Consider the following 19,444-nt stretch of genomic DNA (forward strand, 5'->3'; position numbering starts at 1 on the left):
ATGGATAGGAAATACCTCGCCCCAGAATGTGATGCACACCTTGCAGGTCCCCAAAGATCAGCATGGATGTAGTCAAGGGATCCATGTGTTCTTTGTTTGCCTTTGTTGAACTTCACTCTGCAAGATTTTCCAAGTACACAGGGTTCACAAAACTTCAGCTTTTCGACTTTGTCTCCACCAAGCAGATTTTGTTTCCCTAATTCGGCCAGACCTCTTTCCCTGACATGGCCCAATCTCATGTGCCATATTTCTGTCTTCGACAATGGTTTCGTGGATGCAGCATTTGTCGAACCACTTACAACTTCAGCCTCAAAGGTATACAAGCCTTGTTTCTTCACGCCTCTCAAGACTTCCTTCGACCCCTTCATGACTTTTAAGATACTTTTCTCTTTTTGGAAAACATATCCTTTCTTGTCGAATTCACCAAGAGAAAGCAGATTTCTCTTCAAATCAGGAACATACCTGACTTCAGTCAACAACCTTATTGACTCATCATGGAGCTTGAACCTCACAGATCCAACACCTGCAATCTTGCAAGCCTTGTTGTTTCCCAGCAATACTGATCCACCATCTTAATCACATAATTCCTCGAACAAGTCTTTGTTTGGAGTCATGTGCCAAGTGCAACCTGAATCCATAATCCACTCCTTCCTAGAGTCACTGCTTGAAACCACAAGAACATCAGATGATTCGAAATCATCTTGAACAATGGCAGCATTGCCATTATCCTTACCTCCATGATCTTTCAGGCGTTTAGGGCACACCTTTCTTGTGTGACCTTCCTTCTTACAATGATAGCATCGAATGCCAGATGCTTCGCCACTGTAGGACTTCGACTGGCTTTTTCCCTTCTTCTTGTCAAACTTACCATCCTTTCGTAAGAGTTTTCCTTTAACGGCCAAACCTTCACCAACAGTCGAAGGTTTATGCTCCTTTTGTTTGTTCAGGTCCTTTGAATATAGGGCTGATTGAACTTCTTCAAATGTCAGGGACTCCCTTCTATACAAGAGAGTTTCTTTGAAGTGAGCATGTGATCGAGGCAAAGCGCACAATAGTAACAGCGCTTGATCTTCATCATCAATCTTCACATCAATATTTTCAAGATCAAGAATCATCTTGTTGAACATATCCAAATTCTCAGCCAACACTTTGTCTTCAATCATCTTGAATGAATACAAAGCATGCTTTAGGTAGAGTCTATTTACCAGCGATTTGGTCATATACAAACTTTCAAGTTTTGCCCATAACCCTGATGATGACGTATCCTTTGATACCTGTCGTAGAACCTTATCACTAAGGCTCAACAGAATTTCGCTGTGTGCTTTCTCGATCATAGTTGTCTTCTACGCTGCCGTTAATGCAGCATTCATGGCTGCCTCTCCCTTCAATGCTTTCAAACAACCCTGCTGAACCAGTAGGGCTTTCATCTTCAAGCGCCACAGACCGAAATCATTCACTCCGGTGAACTTTTCAATCTCATACTTTGTTGAAGGCATCTTCTCCACGCTCACCGCACCAATCTGTTGTGAATTCAATGCCAAGAACAAAGTATAATGCAAGGGAAGAATAAAGAACAAGGAAGAAGAACATAAGAATTTATTATAATTGATATTCTTTTACTTTCTCTTAAAACAAGATTACAAGTTTACAAGAATAACAAATAACCTCTCTCACCCTAAATTAGGATTTGCAGCTTTTTAATGATGAGAGACTAGCATGCTATTTATAATAAAACCTAATGTACTAACTAATGGGCTTTTTCCACAAGGCCCATTACACGAGCCAACTTAATAAACAAGCTAACTTAACAATTAGGGTTTAAACACTAAAACCTAATTTAACATGCTAACAACCCTAGCATCTTCGACACAAGCATGTGAACAACCTTCGACTTCATGCTTAATCCTGTCGAACCAAGAAGCTACCCTTCGACCATACTAGAGTTCGGTCCAATATCTCACACGTGACAACCGTTATAGTTAGGGAAGGAAGACTGTTCTTTGGGAACCATCACAATCCATGTGTCGTAAATCTACTTTTTTTTTTGTAGTATCATGTAACCAAAAAATTATAATGAGATATAATGAAAGAGATATTTCATAACATAAAATGATTTATAAATATAAACAAATTTTAAATCTATTTTAAACTAATTTGATTTTAATTTTAAAAGTTTAGTGAATTTTAATTAATTTAATTTTAAAAAATTAATTAAATCATTAATACAATAAATTCATTTCAATTTATAAATTATGAACACTTTCGACTCATGTACATAAAATCTAAGGATATGGAAGTTTATAAATTTTGTATCCTTGTCATGTGTATCATGTTGTTAAGGATATAATCGATTGCCTAATTTATGTTTGACGCGATATTGTCATCCAACAGTTATATCCTTTTAGCATAAGGAAATTTGAACTTTTGTTTTTCTGTGATCTACAATTGACAACATTGGTTTGATGTGTTTGGGCCTTTTGTATCTATTCTTCTGTATATTGTGTATGTTTAAGTCCAACTTCCTTTTAATTAGTGTGTTTGTGGCGCTGTTTGTTAAACACTTCTTGACAACCAACAGTAGAATAAGAAAAGGGAATGGAAGAATGTGATATCATGCAATACTTGTACCGTAAATTCTATTTTGTTTCAGCCTTAACCCCATGTATGTAGAATTGTTTAGGATAGATAAAAAAAGTTATGTTAACCATGTGTGTGTGTAGAATTGTCCAAATATAAATTATGGGAGTAACAACACAACTTTCAAAACTCATTTTGAACCTGCTCTTCACCTAATTGGATCTTTCTTTTTCCATTACAAAAAAGAAATTTTTTCTTCTATTTGTGTGATTCCGATCACAACAATCCATGACTCGAATCAAACATAAATAATCGATTTTGGGTTTTTCTTTTATGGATCCAATTCAAATAAGAGGTTTTGTTGACTTGAATCAGATGACTCGAATCACATAAAGCTTGATTTGAATCATGGGAGTAGTTTTTCTTGGTTTTTGGATCTTGTTTCAAATTATTCACCCTCTTGAATCGACTCATACTCTTTGCTTATTACTCAAATCAAATATCATTTTTTCTCATATTTTGCACTAGATCTCCATCACACATATAAATTTTTTCTCAAATCCCATTAATAATGTTCATAACATAAATTTCCACCATATGATTTAGAACTCACAACTCACTTTTCTCAAATCCCATTCATAACATAAATTTCCACTATATGATTTAGAACTCACAACTCACTTTTTTGTGCTAGATCTCCATCACACATATAAACCTTTTCTCAAATCCCATTTATAATGTTCATAACATAAATTTCCACTATATGATTTAGAAATCACAACTCACTTTTCCTCTTAACTTCCCAAAAGGGTTTGAATCTTGTTTTGAATTTCACAAATGAAATTTCCTCATCTTCAACCTCTTGCATCATCCATTGTCATTTGGATGAAGCTCTCATCTAAAGGTGTGAGATATGTGAGGAGGATTGTTATTGTGATTTACATTTTCTTTGAATATTTCTTGAGGATTTAAGGGGTTTCAATCTGCGTGTGTGGTTGTGGCTAGGATAAGAAAATCCAATGGAAAAGAAGAACATTCTTCTCTCCATAATTACTTTAGTAGAGCTGTGTGGAAGCCTATAGACAAAGTTGGAGTTTTTCTCATGTTCAGACAAGTTAAGGCTCAATATACCAGTAGGATCGAGTAAAGATTGCTGCAAAATAAAGACTTGGAACAACATTCTTGGAGTTGGAAGAATTAAGAAGTCAAGTGAAGATTTTGCTAGAGCTCAGTGTCAGATATTATATATAAGCCAACAAGGATTTAGATAGCAGATTTTCATTTTTAGCATTATTCAAAGTGTGATTGTATAAAATAACTCTATATAAATTTGTCAAAATCATAGTGGAAGAACAACAAATTTTCAATGGGCAACCATTGGAGACTGAATTAGGTGCAAGCAAGGATAAAAGCGCTAAACTAGTATAAATCCTTGTGCAATCTTCTCTATCCTTATCTTTTTAATTTTCTATATAGTTTATATGTTTAAGTTTGTTGCTTTCTTATAATCAAAAGTGGTTAAGGTTTATTGTATTAATAATAATTTCTTTGATAAACTTAGGTTTTGTTTGATTGAGATTTCAAATTATTCTTGTTGTTTATTAAATCTCAGAACTGTAATATTAGATTTCTTATTGTATTGAAATTATTTGTTTTACACAACTCTTGTAACTTGATTGTAATTCAATAAACATATTAATTATCTTGGTATAAGCGGGGACCAAAGTGTTGAACCAATATAAATCCTTGTGCAATCTTCTCTATCCCTATCTTCTTCATTTTCTGTATAGTTTATATGTTTAAGTTTGTTGCTTTCTTAGAATCAAAAGTGGTTAGGGCTTATTGTATGAATAGATATTTATTTGATAAGCTTAGGTTTGTTTGGTTGAGACTTCAAATCATTCTCGTATGAGTCTAGGAAGCAAAAACGAGTAGACTCACGCATAGAATTATTTTTTGATAGAATCGGGTAAACTCGCACAAACTCGTATAGACTCGTGAGTCTATAGCGAGTTTATGAGTCTATAAATTTTTCTAAAAGCCCAAAAAAGGCCCAAATTTTTAAATCTTATTTTATTACTTGTACGAGAATTAGAAATACCTTTATCTTAGTCTCTTATTTCATCAACATTTTTTTTCTGTCTTCATCGACGATATGGTCACATTCGACAGTCTCTTGTTGTGTTCGAGTTTGTTACCTAATTTTTTTTTGTTGTGTAAGTGTTCTCTTGTATGTTTCACTTGGATGCTTATCTTGTATGTTCTCTTGTGTAAATGTGATGTGCCATTTTGTTTCTAGCCGGCTCATTGATCGCTAATATACATGTACCAATTTGCACATGACGAAATGGTTTAGAAGATTTATAATTCATGGAAGAATAAGTTTTTGTCAGTTTCGCATTAATGTATTGCTCAAATGAACTTTGGATATATTATTTACTAATTAATTAATTAATTAATTATTAATAATAATAATTATAAATAATATATGTACAAGTGTTGTAAGGAATGTTAGGGTAAGTCAACGACCTTGAAGATATAAACATAAAAACACCTTAGTTCATAATCTATTTTGACAGAAAGCTAGAACAATTTGAGTAGAGCTTGCAAAGGGTACTTAATGCTTTAAGGTGGACCGCTTTCCATAATATATTAAGAGTCTTCCTCTTTCTTTAACATTGAGCGCAGTAACTTAAGTCTTTAACTACATACTTTGTTATTTTTCTTGTTTTATTATCAATCTTTTTTGTTAAGATGTTTGTTGTTGAGTATAAAATTTAAATTTAGATGTTAATTGGTTTTATATTTTATATATTTATGTCATATACGAAGCCTTTACAGGTTTATAATATATGTGTGTGTCGTATATGTGTTACCTAGAGATTTTTCAAAGTCATTTTTAATTTTCCATAGACTCATACGAGTTTGCGAGTCAGATCTACGAGTCGAGTCTACAAACCCTTTACGAGTCTAAGTAGACTCGCGAGTCTGACAACCTTGCGAGTGAGTGCTTTTTAGATTTTTTCCAAAAGCATACATTTTTGTATGCACACTTTCTACTATGCAAATAACTTTTTGAACTCTGATTTTTGAAATAAATGATTTTTTTAAAATCAATAGTTTTTTATTTTTAAAATATGTATATTTAACCCCCTTCTAGACTGTTGAATTCTCATATTCTCTCCCAACAATTATCTCCTAAAAGTAAGATGTTGAAAAAATGGTGCAACAAATTCAGAATGTTTGTTGGCATGACTATAGGGAGCAACAATCTTGAAAATGTTTCCACACTAAATTGATAGTCCATAGGCGTCCCTAAATCAGGTAGTTCTAGAGGTAGAAATGCCAATGATGATAGAACTAAGACTATGTTTGATGGTGAATGTGAGGTCATTAAATATGTATCTAGTGGCTTTAATAGTGGTAGAGATGATGGCAAAGCCCAAACTAGAGATGGTAGTTATAATGATGAAGATTTGAATGGTGATTTCTATGGTAGATACGATGGTTTCGACGACATAAGTCATCTTAGTAATTTTTCCGATGATCGTACACAATTTTGAAGGAGGTAACAATGTTCGAAGATGGTGTTTTTCCTCAAAGTCTGACAACTTGAGTTATTTGAATCTCGGTAGTCATTTGGAGTTGTAAATATGAGTGAAGTAAATAACAATTTAAAATAGTAATTAATATAAAATATTAAATAATATATTTTGGTTATTATTTAATAAGTTGAAATATTATAAGCTCTTTGTCATTAAGAAACTCAAACCCTTATCAATGAGCTAGCAGCAGGCCATGGACAAAAGACAATTATTTAGTAAGAATCCAACATATTGCTTTAATCTCAAATGAAAGTGTCATCACCATGTCGACACATTATTCTTGAATAAAAGATATAACTATATTTAAAATTAAAACACTTATCAAACATCTTAATCACTTGTTAGTTGTCATTGTGTAAAAAACTTTCTTGCCTTGTTTTCTAAACATGTCCGAATTAAATCCTTCAATTTTTCAATAGGTGTTTACTGTTTATGACCTATTATCTTCACATTAAGCTAAATGATTTTATTTTATTTTATAATATATTTGATCCAATTATGTTATATGTGTTCTTTTATATATAAATACTTGTTGATTGTATTAATAATCGACTACAATATACTCTTTAGTTTACCAAGGATGAAAATCAAGCATTTTGTATTCATGTTTATATCTCTATTATGGCAATTGAGCCATCCAAAGATGAAGATCAATGTATATATAAATTGTACGCACAATTGTTTTTTTTTTATTTTTATATATATTTTTAAAAAATGTTTGTTGATTTGTAGTTGGTGCAATAGAAGAATCCAAAATAAAAATTGGAATAGATGGTTGGAGAAATTGGGGAGGCTGGAGTTCAATAGGAAGACGAAGAAATAATGGTGGAGAAAACAAAGAAGGTGGACAAGTTGGAGTTGCAAAAGAAAAAGGTGAACAAATTGAGAGTGGAAAAGACAACAAAACTGAAAGAGAAGATGAAGATGGACACATTGGTGAAGATTGGGATTTGAGAGGTACGAGAAGTTGGAAACTTTAATGAGACGACTTTAACACAAAAAAATGAAGAGCGTAAGGGATCGATATCCATGAAAATCAGAGCCAGGGCCGGCCCAACCCGTTTATAGGTCTAAAGCAAATTTTAAAGTGAGGCTTTTAAAATGTATTTTAAAATATTAATTTTATGGTTGTTAAGAATAGAACTTAAGACCAAAAAGAAAAGAGGCCTATATTTTACCAACTCAACTACAATAATATATGTAACATAAGTGTCATTATATATTTTTATAACTAATTGAAAAAATTTGAGGCCTTTTTAAGCCCAAACTTTTGGGGCCTAAAGCCCTAGCTTCGGTAGCTTGACCCTTGGGCCGACCCTGATCAGAGCTTGCATGTGTGTAATACATTCCATGCAACTTGTAAAATTAAATCATGGTCTTTATCTTAATCCATACCTAGTTGATATTAAAATGCACATCTTTACCTAAATTAATATAGATTTACTGATATCCTTTGTAAGACCCGTAATTTTAAAAATACATAAATATTTTAAATATAATAGTATATTCTTAGTAATTGATTATTTGATAAAAATAAATAATACTGATATCAATGAGTTTTCGTTATTTTCAAAATATTTTAGAAATTTTATTACAACAGTGACTCACGATAAAATATTTCTAAAAATCTTGATTTTCAATTTCTTTAACAATCCACAAATTCACAGCGATTATTATAAAAATGAACTCTAATTTTAAAAAAAAAATTAACCATAGATTTACAAAATTATTTATGATAGAATTTTGAAATAAAAATATTTATTTCGTCAAAATGAATTTTCGATCGCTTCAACAGATGCCTGTTTCGTCCGCATTAATTTTTAAAACGACCTCTATTCGTAAGGAAATTTCAACTGTGGAATCACACAATTATTTTTGATATATTAACGAAAAATAATACTAATAATAAATTTTTATTTTTTCTAAGTCAATATTTTTTAGAATGCAATATAGAATAGCCAGAGTTTTTTTATTGGCGAAAATGATTTTAGACATTTTTATCAGTGTGACGTAACATCGTAAATTGCACCATTTGCGATGAAAATTATCCAAAAAAAATATGGAAACGAATAAGAGAATATTCATGATAAATTTTTAATGAGAAGTGACAATTGATGATGGTGTGGTTTCTAGTAGTTGAAATGGAACTTAATAAGAAACATAAATATAGAAAATTTGTATTGGAAAACGTAATAAACACATTAATTATTAATTTTTAATGAAAACAATGCACAATTTCTAAGAATTTTTTTCCACATTTAGCTCTTAACATGTGCCTTAAGGACACATGTTAACATTACCCAAAAAATAGTAAGGTAATTGAATGGAGAAAATGCTGCGAAAAATGGTAATTAATAAGCAAACAAAACAAAATTTAGACCAACTATTTGCGATATTGTAGTGATTAGACGGATAAATGGTAAGGACATGGAAGACCTATTAAAGATCTATATAGTTACGAATTGGAATGCAAAGCATGTCACCATATTTGAACTAATTGGTTCATATATTGATACTTTGAAGTGTTATGAGGAACTATATGAAGTAGTTAAATTGATATTAAAGATTAACATTGATTCTCATAATCCTCGTGACAACATTAACATATTATAATATTCAAGACTATAATGCTAGCAAATAACATAAAGTTTGTAGAGATGGACCAAAAATGAAATGTTAAATGCAAAATGTGTTACTCAATATAGTATGATTTTTATTAAATGAAGTATGCAATATAGTCACCAATCGTTAGTTGGTCCAGTGGTGATTAGCGCTGGACTTGGTAGGGAGGACCACTGTTTGATCCCCCGCAACTGCGATCGGGAGGGGGCTTGACCCACTTGATGCCAAAGCTGATCCCCCGAACCGGACTATACCTGTGGTGACAAGCCAAATAAAAGTATGCATTATAGTCTTGGTGTGTTACACACGTGTATATAAAAAATTCTGCACTGCAATTGTTATGAATGAATATGTTGCTTGCATTTCTTAAATAGTAGTGTATTGGGGCCCTCAATTCATCAATGTATGCATGGCCCTCTACATAACATGAATATTAAATACAATGACTTTCACTCTCCCACATGTAGTGTATTGGGGCCCTCAATTCATCAATAGGTTATAACATACTTATGTGTTAGTTGTCTGCATGTTAAAGAAATGCTTGATATGTTCATAAGTAAAATATAAAACGTACATTTATCATGTGTTTGTGGTGAAAAAAGCTCAGAGGATTCATCTGAAGGGTTGTTTCAAGGAATAAGCCATATTCAAGCCAGAGTTAGGGAGACATTCAATGATCCTCTACTGGATGTTTGCAGCAGTGACTCTGATAGTGATGATTCAGGGGAGTAACAATACCTTGAGGTATATAGTTGGACCAAATAGATCACGAATGTAAAAATAGCTCAGAAGAATGTGCAGCTTCGTGGTCCTAGAACACAAAGTTTCCACAACAGTCGTTGTGAACTACTTTGACATCGATCTTATACCTACAATGCAAACATAATTCACGGTTGAAGCATATTATCTTAAAATTAAAAGAGTTGGCTATGTTTTAAGGCACCAGTAACCTCCATATCTTATCTTTTGTTCGATGTCCATCCCTACAAAAAAGGGTGGCTTGTCAACCTTTGCAATCCGAGGACATTGATGACATGCCTTGTAGTACCAACAGCCGGGGGGGGGGGTCTATCAGTTTGTTAGTTCTTGCAACTATAATTCAGAATTTGATTTGTAGATAGGAAACACATATAGAGTTAGGTCAATATAAAATAAACGAAGGTTAAAATGAGTTAATCATAAAGCACTGTCTTAGACCTCAGGTAACTTGACAATATGATCATATGGAAGTTGGACACCTTTGAAATAAACTTTTCATAAGGGGTGAGATGAGATGTTGAATATTGTTGTGACCATTCAACGGTGTGGGTGCTCAAGCTGTTTAAGGATTTCTCCACACTTTGCTCCTTAGGCAACTTGCAGTTGTGGCAAATTGAATGGTAATAGGAGTTGAATGTATAGGTCAGAAATTATAGTCCACATGGCGTGTTTATTTTATAAAGACGATATCTATCAAGAAATGCTTTGATGTCAGGCATATCATCGTTGATATGGATCATGGTAACATTGTAGGTGTTTGTTACAACAAGCAAATACTCGCCTACAAAATAACAGTATATTTAAATGTGGAAATGTTAAAAAGGGGAAGAAAACACAATGATGAACATTTAATATTATTTTCAGGTATGGAGAACGACTTTTTTCCTTAACTTTTGTATACTGGAGTAGAATTACCATTGGTGTAAAATAATGTAGTTGTTTTTATTTGTAATCAAAGAATTCTAAAGCATAGGCTTCCCATAAGATACAATGTAAGGTGTTGTAGCTATTCAATGAAACGAAGAAAGTTAGAAAAAAACTAAAAGATTAACCGACCAGTAGTTTGAAATGATAATATTAATAGTAAACATCATACCCAGATCTTTCAAAACCAAGTTTACCTGAGCCTTCTTGCCCTCTAATTGAGACTGGGAGTATCCAACTTCGTCAACCATACATAAGACATCTATGCAAATAAAAAGCAAAAAGGCATAGATAACATAGTTGAGCATGAAAAAGGTATCAACAAATGAGGTGCTATATAAACAATAAGCAATACCTATAAGGAGATTCTTCAGCCATTTACTTGAAATAATATCAACAAAAGAGGTGAAGTTAATGACCTTATCCGGTATGTTGTGCTTGTCAACATCTTCTATGGTTGTCCCACCAGTGAATTTCAACAAATAATTGCGGTTGGTAGGTCTAAAGATCAAATCATGTGGCTGAACTTAAAAGTTTGAGATGGTGCAAGTCATGTTAACTGAGAATGCTAAATCAAAAGCTTGCTTAAACATTGTTGGAACAACTACATAAATATCATGATCATGTAACGTGTTAAGAAGTTATATCAATAAAGACACAATATTTCCTTCAAAAGTAAATTGATGTATTATGTAACACCCTTATAAGTTCATAACGGCAAAACATCATAAGCATATTACTTACCCGACTGCAACATGTTTAGATTTTCAGAAATCATTCACCAACAGTTACAAAGATACAATCAAATACATCACCGTGAAATAACACTGGAAATCTTTCAATCATGTTATAACAACACATATACAAATGCAATGACTCTAAGCATGTGGTACCAATCATGGGATTAACCCCTCTCACCGATCCAAACAGCACCGCGATACGACTACCGCCAACTCACTAATTCCACACAATGGGAATTAGCTACCACTGATCCAAACACCACTGGGATACAACCACAATATGATTATGAATGCATGCATAACATATAGCAGACTAATCATCAACACCGATTAAGATGAACAACATCTTCTTAATATAACTCACCGAAACAACACCGAATATAATGCGTTCATACTTCAACACCATTCAAATAATCACATTATACACAAATCACATCGAACACAACAATTAACATATCTATCATGTTGTCACAACACCGCCACATTGTCATATTTATCAAGCATGCACACAATGTACAACTCATCATAATAATTTAAAATCGGGAGTTCAAAATAAAATCGAGCCACTGCTTGTTACACCATCTTATTATAGAAAATATTTAATTATCTTTACAACGCTCAAAATGGCGCTTAAAACAGATATACGATTTGAAAGATATGAATTTTTAAAATAATTTTTCAAAAAGTGTCAGGTGTAACCGGTTACAGCAGGGAGCGTACCCGGTTACGCCTTTACGTAACTCTATTCGCTATTTTCAAAACGCAGCTATAATCGGTTACTGCATGGAGGGTAACCAGTTACAGTACCTAAAAATGCCCAGTTTCCTTATTTTTCCACTCTGTAATCGGTTACAGCCCCGCTGTTACCCGGTTACAGCGTACCCAGTAGTAGAAAATCATATTTTTGACAACACTTTCACATCTCTAACTCAGTCCAATTCGTACCAAAATTAATATACCACTAAAACAACACCAATGCACACATTATACTACCTTTCTAACATGTATTGGGGTTACCTAACATCAAACATATTCCATAATCAATCTTATTCATCATTTTCATCCAATCTACATCAATTATCCCAAACCCCAAAACCTAACATACATTCATTTGAGATACACAACCTACATAATCAATCCTATCATTATTAAACGGATAATATAGGCTAAAACGATTAGTCACCCCTTACCTTAGCCAAGTTCTTGAATGCTCTTCTCCTCTTTTTCTGCTCTTTCACGTTCTTCTCTTCTTCTCCTCTTTTTGCTTTCTATTTCTCTTCTCTCAAATTCCTCTATTTTATGAAAATAAAATAATTTAGTAAAAAGGCCTACATTGTTAACACCTCCTTTTTACTAACCACCACACTGGCCCAATGACTATTTCCATAATTTTCCAATAAATCACCAAAATTCCAATCAATCCAAATAAATAATTTAAATCCCAATTAAATTAAATAATAGAAATTATTGAGTGTTACATATTATACATAAAAAATATAACAAACTACAATATTCATACAATCTATCAAAATAACATCAACATAAAACGTAGAACATAACAACCATAAACAATGAACCTATGATAAAAATGACCACTATACATATTAGGTAAAGTGAAAAAACCAGAATTTTAAGCTTCAAAATATAGAACAATATATCTAAAACCATAAACACCATAAAAGATATTCATGATTATGGAAACATCCGTATTTTATTTCTCAAAATGCAGACTAAATATTTTGTAAAAAAAAATATTAAGTAAAACATATAAGAAAGACGTTCGAAACTCACATATTTGTCTACAACCACCATCTCAAAATGCTCCTTCGAAGTTAAAAAACAACTCATTTTTGTGGTGCGAAAAAAATATCTATTGCAATATGATTATATTTTTACTATTTTTTGATAAATTCTAAGGAAATGAAATTGTACTTTTGTTACTATTTTTGGTTAAAAATAAATTATTTAAGTTACTAACTATTTCCTCAGTATTTAACCATTAGCTTTTTCAACAATTAATCGGTTATATTATATACAACTTGAAATCTTTTGGAAAACACAAATAAATTTAGAAAGTAACGTAAATATAAATGAAACTCCTTCGAATTTTTGTAAATATTTAATAAAGATAATTTTAAAGATTTTTATGGTTATAAAACTTATTAATTGAAGATAACTTTGTCTTAAAGTAAAAAATAGCCAAAGTATAGTTTGATGGACATTTAGGGGTGTATTTTTGAAGAAAAACCAAACTAAATCTTAAGTTAAGGGATGAACTGGATGACACCAATGAGTTTACAACATCGGACTTCGTTCTAATTTAGTCCATTTTTGGATGAACGTGCATGTACAACTGACCGACTCCAGTGCAATTTCTTTTCTTACAAAAATTGTAATCATAAAGGCATCTCTCTATTTTTATATATTTTTCAATAATAATAAGTATATGTTCATACCTCTACTTGCTCTATATCTTCTTGCATGTTTGAGGATAACTAGTTGTCAAGGTGAATAAATGTTTTATATACATGCATAATTTAATGAATGAGATAAATTATTACACATGCATATGATATATTATAATGTTGCATATATGTTGAAATGCATATGCATATTGGGGAATCATATGCTCATGCATTTCATAGTTATGTGGCTACTAGAGAGGAGTCACGATGTACACATAAGAGAGGTGGCACGGGGTGCGTGTCCGAGAATGGAAACCATCTTATCCCAATGTGGATCCTGAGTCTGATTGATAGTGTAGATATCATCACCTTAGTGTCGCTTAATCATGAAGCGATGCCACAACCCTTTTTGGAGGGATTGAAATTATATGCATTGACATATAGACAATGCATTAGGAAATGCATTTTAATGATGCTGTATGCATTATTTTTGTTAGTAATTATATACGTGTGTTAGAATGAGATCTATAATCCATGATATAATGTCTTCTATGTTTATGCTTGTTGCTCCGCTCTTGTATATTTTTTATTTTTGGATTAATAACCCTTTTAGTGGATGTGTGGGCTATACGCCATTAGATATGACGTTTTCGAGGAGATACGAGCTACCAACGTCGAAGGCGACATACTTCACATTTTTAGATGAGTGGACTGAGACGTCCTAGTGGTTTAACCTGACCTCAGGATGAGTCACATTCATCGGGAACATACTCAAGACCACATTAGTAGCTGGCATGGATCCTGAGGCTACCTTATCCCACAGGACCACCAACTTTCGAAAGCTTACCTGGTCATCTCCATTTTCATTTTTGGAATGATTGATCAATTTGAACTACTGATCTCTTCTAAGGCCTCACCTAGATTGTCATATTCCCCCGACGTGGATGGAGATCCATTTTTTCAGGTGGTGCTAGATACTCATCTAGACTTACGAATGTCCCTATGACTCTTCAGGATTTCAGTTGTGAGTTCTTTGACGTGGATGAGATCCCTAATATTTCCCAATCACATGTGCCATCCTTGGAGTTAGACACTAGTAGGGTAGAGGGAGACGATACCTCTAACCCCTCTAAGGATGATTATGGACGTGACTATGATGAGGGTGGCTCTGATCATACTCTGACTAGCGCATATAGCAAACTATGTGGAGTTAGGGAGGATGAATAATATGGATATCATCAGTTTTCGATCAACTTAGCTCGTGAGGTAGAGTTTGTGGACGATAGGAGTTTTGATATTAGATGGCGGGCGCCATGTGACTTTTATGCATGGTTGGAAATTTTAATTATATTACTCAAATTGAAGTGTAGCAAGAACAATAACAAAAACTAAAAATATGTTTTAAACTCTAAAATATTAATATTATGGTTATATGTGATGTGCATGTTAATATCTTCTAAAGGTTTTGATGATGACAACTGAACAAGTTTCAAATGAAAGAACTAATCAAAGTTAAATCAAGAAGTAACTAAAGTTGAGTAGTTGTGAAAGCTCGTCAAATCATATGATTAATATTTTATCGTTTAGTCTGACCACTTAAATGTAAATGAAGTAAGAGTAAGTCTTGCAGTACTAAGGCGGTGCACACACACATAATATTTTTTTAAAATCTTTATCTTTTTGTCAAATTTTTTTAAAACCAATACTGAAAAATACTTAATCTATTAAGAATTTTTTTGATTAATTAGGAAAGCAAAATTCAATTGTCTAATCGATTAGGACCTTTACCTAGTTGATTAGGTTTGTTTGTTAATCAATTAAGTTACTTCAATGATTATGGTTTTTTATTGTGGCCTAAACTATGTTCAAATCGATTAGGAAGCATCATAGCTCTTGGATTATTGTCTTTTTGAGTCATTCTTTTTCTTATATAAATGAGGAATTTCCTCACTTCCAAAGACATCAAATTTCTAAGTTATCAACTCTTTTATCTCTCTTATTCTCATTATTTTATTAGTTTTATTCACTATAAGTTGCCTTAATGTTGATAGAGTGAAAAACTTTATCAGAGAATTATGGTGTTTTAATGTTGTGTTTAATTTCTTTATTTAAAAGCATCGTCTCTTGTAATCTTTTTAATATATTTTAAGGTTGCAAACTAAACATATAAAAAGTTTGATTTAATGTTATTGGGATGAATCTGTGTAAAAGCTCAAGTTATTTGTGTGAGGTTGTTGGGCTGATCCTCTACAAAATTCAAGTTTTTGTAAGGTTGTTGGACTGATCGCATGTAAAAGCTCAAAGTTATTTTTAGTTGAAAATCTCAAGAGAAAACTCTTAGAGACCAAAGTAGGCTTAATGGTTTAAGGTTGAACCAGGATAAACTCTGGTTTAATCTTTCTTACTTTATCTCATTACATTTTTGTCATTTATCTTTTCTATTATTTATTCTCCGTTTCTAATATAAATCATTTTAAAAAATCAACCAGTTTTATAAAAAAAATTAAAATTTGAATACCACAATTCACTCTTTCTTGTGTTTGAAGTCATTTTTTTCAAAAAAATACAATGAGAAAATGAAAATGGAATGATTATTTATGAAAATTTTCATGTTCTATTTTTATAAGAAAGCCAAATAAATCCACATTAGTCTAAAGTAGATGCATTTTTTCTATTTTTTAAAGTTGTTGATTTATAAATCATCAACAACTTATTTACAAATAAACGTCGTTGCCAGGAGTTGAACTCTGGACCAACAACACCCTTAACTCAATTAACAAGTGTCAGTTAAACTACCCCACCCATCCCCGAGCTGATGGGTAACACAACCATATTGACAAATACATGTTAGGTTGTGTTACCTACTGGCTTCACCATTCTAATCCTATTTTGGGATTCTTCATTTTTGTCATTCTATCATTATAGTTGTGTTGTATCAACATTATGTTGTATTTTTCTTTTTGCCATATTTTTTTTACAAAATGACACTATTTACCCAATAATTTATCCATAATATTCCTTTGATTGATTTTATCCTTAAAATTGCCTTAAATTTAGTACTGTTTATAGAAATCATAATTAAAGAAAAAGTAGTAAGAATTTCTAAAATTAAATTAAATTCCTTAACTCATTCTAGTTTTTGAAAACAGTATGATAGAAATTATGTAATTTTAAAAAAATGTTAGTTCTATGTTTCCACTTCATTTAAGATAAGTGATGAAAATAAATTTATATGTGTGCTTATCATTTCTTAGTTTTTCTCTCTATGTTTTAGTTAATATATGGTATAAGAATAGTTTGTTATTATTATACTAACTATTATGGTTCTTCATATAGTTTAGAACAATATTTAAAATTAAAGAAATGATCAAACATCTTAATCTCATATTAGTTTTTATTGTAAGAAGAATCTTCTTACCTCGTTTGCTAATCACTTCATAATGTAACCCTTCAATTAATCAATAGGTAACCTATTATTCTCACAATTGATTAAATTATATATATTATTATATCTTATTATTTGATATAATTTATTTAATCAAGATATTTTTATTCTTCTCTCTTATATATCTTGTGCGATAATCATTATAAATAGGAACTTATTTACTCATATTTTACTACAATATACTTGTTGATCCAAAATGAAAATGAAGCTTCTTATCTATATGTTTTTTCTTTGTGCACTAATTCTTATTTCTACTATGGAAGTTGAGACCTTCAAAGGTGGGAATCAATGTATACATAAAAATTGTATGTGAATTTGTTTCTTGTTTTTTGTTTTTTTATTGTATGTGAATTTGTTTTTTGTTTTTTGCTTTTACAGTTGGTGCAGTTGAAGAAACCAAAACAAAATCTGGAAGAGATAGTTGGAGAGACTGGGGAGGCTCCTTTTGGGGAGATGAAGAAGTGAATACTGGTGGAGAAGACAAACATGGTGGACATGGAAGCGGTGAAAAGGGAAAAAGTGAGTACAATTAAAGGAAAATATATGGGTCTGTTTAGTAAGATAGACTTTTGAATTTATAGTTTATGGCTTATAGCTTATAAGTTCCAATGACAATTTAGACCTAACTTATAAGTTAGTTAAACCGCTAATTTTATCAAACATTATAAGCTATCAGTCATCAGCCATCAGCCATCGGTCATAAATTATAAGTTATAAGTTAGTTTATCAGTCAACCGCTATTTTTACCAAACAAACACGTATACCCAAATTCTTTCTTCATTTATTATATTTAATAAAACATGTTTGTTTTTACATGTAATAGAAGAATCTAAAAATGGAAAAGATGATTGGAGAGATTGGGGAGGATCTTTCTGGGGAGATGAAGAAGGGAATGGTGGCAAGAGAGGTAAAGAAGGTGGACACAATGGCGGAAATTAGGAACAAAGAAGTGGTTCAAGAGGTGGATTTATCACCAAAAATTGATCAAGGCATATGAAATTAATATGAAAACCAGACTCATGTATGTTTGTATCATATCTCATACTTTATGTAAAATAAAAGTATCACTTATATCTTACTCAACATATGATCTATAATAAGATGAACACCTCTCTATAAATTAATAGTACTTTCACAAATACTCTTAGGTCGTACACTTATATTTTCATAATTATATGGATAAAAAGTACAAATATTTTCTTAGATTGTACACTTATATTTTCATAATTATATGGATAAAAAGTATCATAGTTTTATGTTATATTAAATTGTTCACCCTACATATGGTAGAGTAATCTCTTACTTGAGTTTCCGGCGGCTAAACAAGTTTGGTTATGGTGTTCTTCTCTTAAGTCTTTGTTCTCTTTCTCTCAATTTTGCCTCTTTTTTCAATTTGCACAATTTCTACGCACCGAGAAATTGACTCCCTTCATCTTCTCTATATATTTAACCTAATAATAATTTTGCTTAATTATCAATTTTCCATCAAATATTAGTAACTCCCGCCTTAGTCCACCAATTTTATTAAAATGTTACTTTCCACCACACAACTCAATATTCTATTAATTTTCATTATTATATTATTATTTAATTAAATAATAATCTCATAAATCCCAAATAAAATCCCTCCAACACCAAATAATTCACATAAATTATGTAAAATAATTTAAATCACTAAAGTAATTAATTAAAATGAAATAAAAATTCAATTAAATAATTTAATTGAATTTAGGGCGTTATAACTCTCTCCCACTTACAGAATTTTCGCTGCAAAAAATTATGTGAACGGAACAGCTCTGGATAAGACTCTCTCATCCGACTCTTTAGCTCTCACGTTATGCCTCCTCTAGCAAGTCCTCCCCATGCCAATTTCACCAAAATGATTTTTTTACCTCGCAAGTGTTTCACTTCTCGATCATTAATTCATAATAGTGACACCTCCATAGTCAAGTTATCTCTCACTTGCACATCATCCATTTGAATCACATGAGATGAATCAGGAACATACTTACGCAAACGAGACACGTGAAAGACACTATGAAGGTTTGAAAGATATGGTGGTAAAGCAACTTTGTAGACGACTTCTCCTACATTCTTCATAATTTGGTAAGGACCAATGAAACGAGGCGTAAGCTTTCGAGCCTTCAACGCACAACCAACACCATTCATCAGAGTCACTCTCAAGAACACATGATCTCCCTCATCAACAAGTTCTTTCCTCCATACAAATGTTTGACCTTTTTGAGTCAACTGAGTCAAAGGAAATGCTAACTTCAAAAAGCCTTCGATGAACCTTTTATAATAACCAGCCAAACCCAGAAAACTTCATATTTCAGTAACTGATTTCAGAGTCCCTCACTGCAACAC

At 31.9% G+C, this 19,444-nt stretch overlaps 2 protein-coding genes across 4 annotated transcripts; both read left to right on the forward strand.

Moving 5' to 3' along the window:
• Nucleotides 1–6,716: 6,716 nt before the first annotated feature.
• Nucleotides 6,717–7,643, forward strand: LOC131598916 (uncharacterized). The gene is made up of 2 exons (XM_058871484.1): nucleotides 6,717–6,837; nucleotides 6,915–7,643. Exons 1-2 carry the CDS (start codon nucleotides 6,804–6,806, stop codon nucleotides 7,160–7,162), a joined length of 282 nt encoding a protein of 93 aa, XP_058727467.1. The 5' UTR covers nucleotides 6,717–6,803; the 3' UTR covers nucleotides 7,163–7,643.
• Nucleotides 7,644–17,180: 9,537 nt separating this feature from the next.
• On the forward strand, nucleotides 17,181–18,287 carry LOC131598915 (protein RNA-directed DNA methylation 3-like). Of its 3 annotated transcripts, none has more exons than XM_058871481.1 (3): nucleotides 17,181–17,367; nucleotides 17,456–17,596; nucleotides 17,904–18,287. In XM_058871481.1, the coding sequence occupies exons 1-3, from the start codon at nucleotides 17,274–17,276 to the stop codon at nucleotides 18,014–18,016; spliced, it is 348 nt and encodes a 115-aa protein (XP_058727464.1). In that variant the 5' UTR covers nucleotides 17,181–17,273; the 3' UTR covers nucleotides 18,017–18,287. The 3 variants fall into 3 exon arrangements, with proteins under 3 accessions (XP_058727464.1, XP_058727466.1, XP_058727463.1); XM_058871483.1 differs by having other exon boundaries at nucleotides 17,197–17,355; nucleotides 17,901–18,206; XM_058871480.1 differs by having other exon boundaries at nucleotides 17,209–17,367; nucleotides 17,901–18,287.
• The last annotated feature ends 1,157 nt before the right edge of the window (nucleotides 18,288–19,444 follow it).

The sequence above is a fragment of the Vicia villosa genome, linkage group LG4, assembly GCF_029867415.1.
Source record: "Vicia villosa cultivar HV-30 ecotype Madison, WI linkage group LG4, Vvil1.0, whole genome shotgun sequence".
Taxonomy (NCBI): Eukaryota; Viridiplantae; Streptophyta; class Magnoliopsida; order Fabales; family Fabaceae; genus Vicia; species Vicia villosa.

Bases quoted from the DNA above. Each gene is read 5' to 3' on its own strand.
- LOC131598916 (XM_058871484.1), top strand. From the start codon at position 6,804: ATGGCAATTGAGCCATCCAAAGATGAAGATCAAT. The intron at 6,838-6,914 runs GTATATATAAAT...GTTGATTTGTAG, and splicing joins ATCCAAAGATGAAGATCAAT to TTGGTGCAATAGAAGAATCC.
- LOC131598915 (XM_058871480.1), top strand. From the start codon at position 17,274: ATGAAAATGAAGCTTCTTATCTATATGTTTTTTCTTTGTGCACTAATT. The intron at 17,368-17,455 runs GTATACATAAAA...TTGCTTTTACAG, and splicing joins CTTCAAAGGTGGGAATCAAT to TTGGTGCAGTTGAAGAAACC. The intron at 17,597-17,900 runs GTGAGTACAATT...TACATGTAATAG, and splicing joins AAGCGGTGAAAAGGGAAAAA to AAGAATCTAAAAATGGAAAA.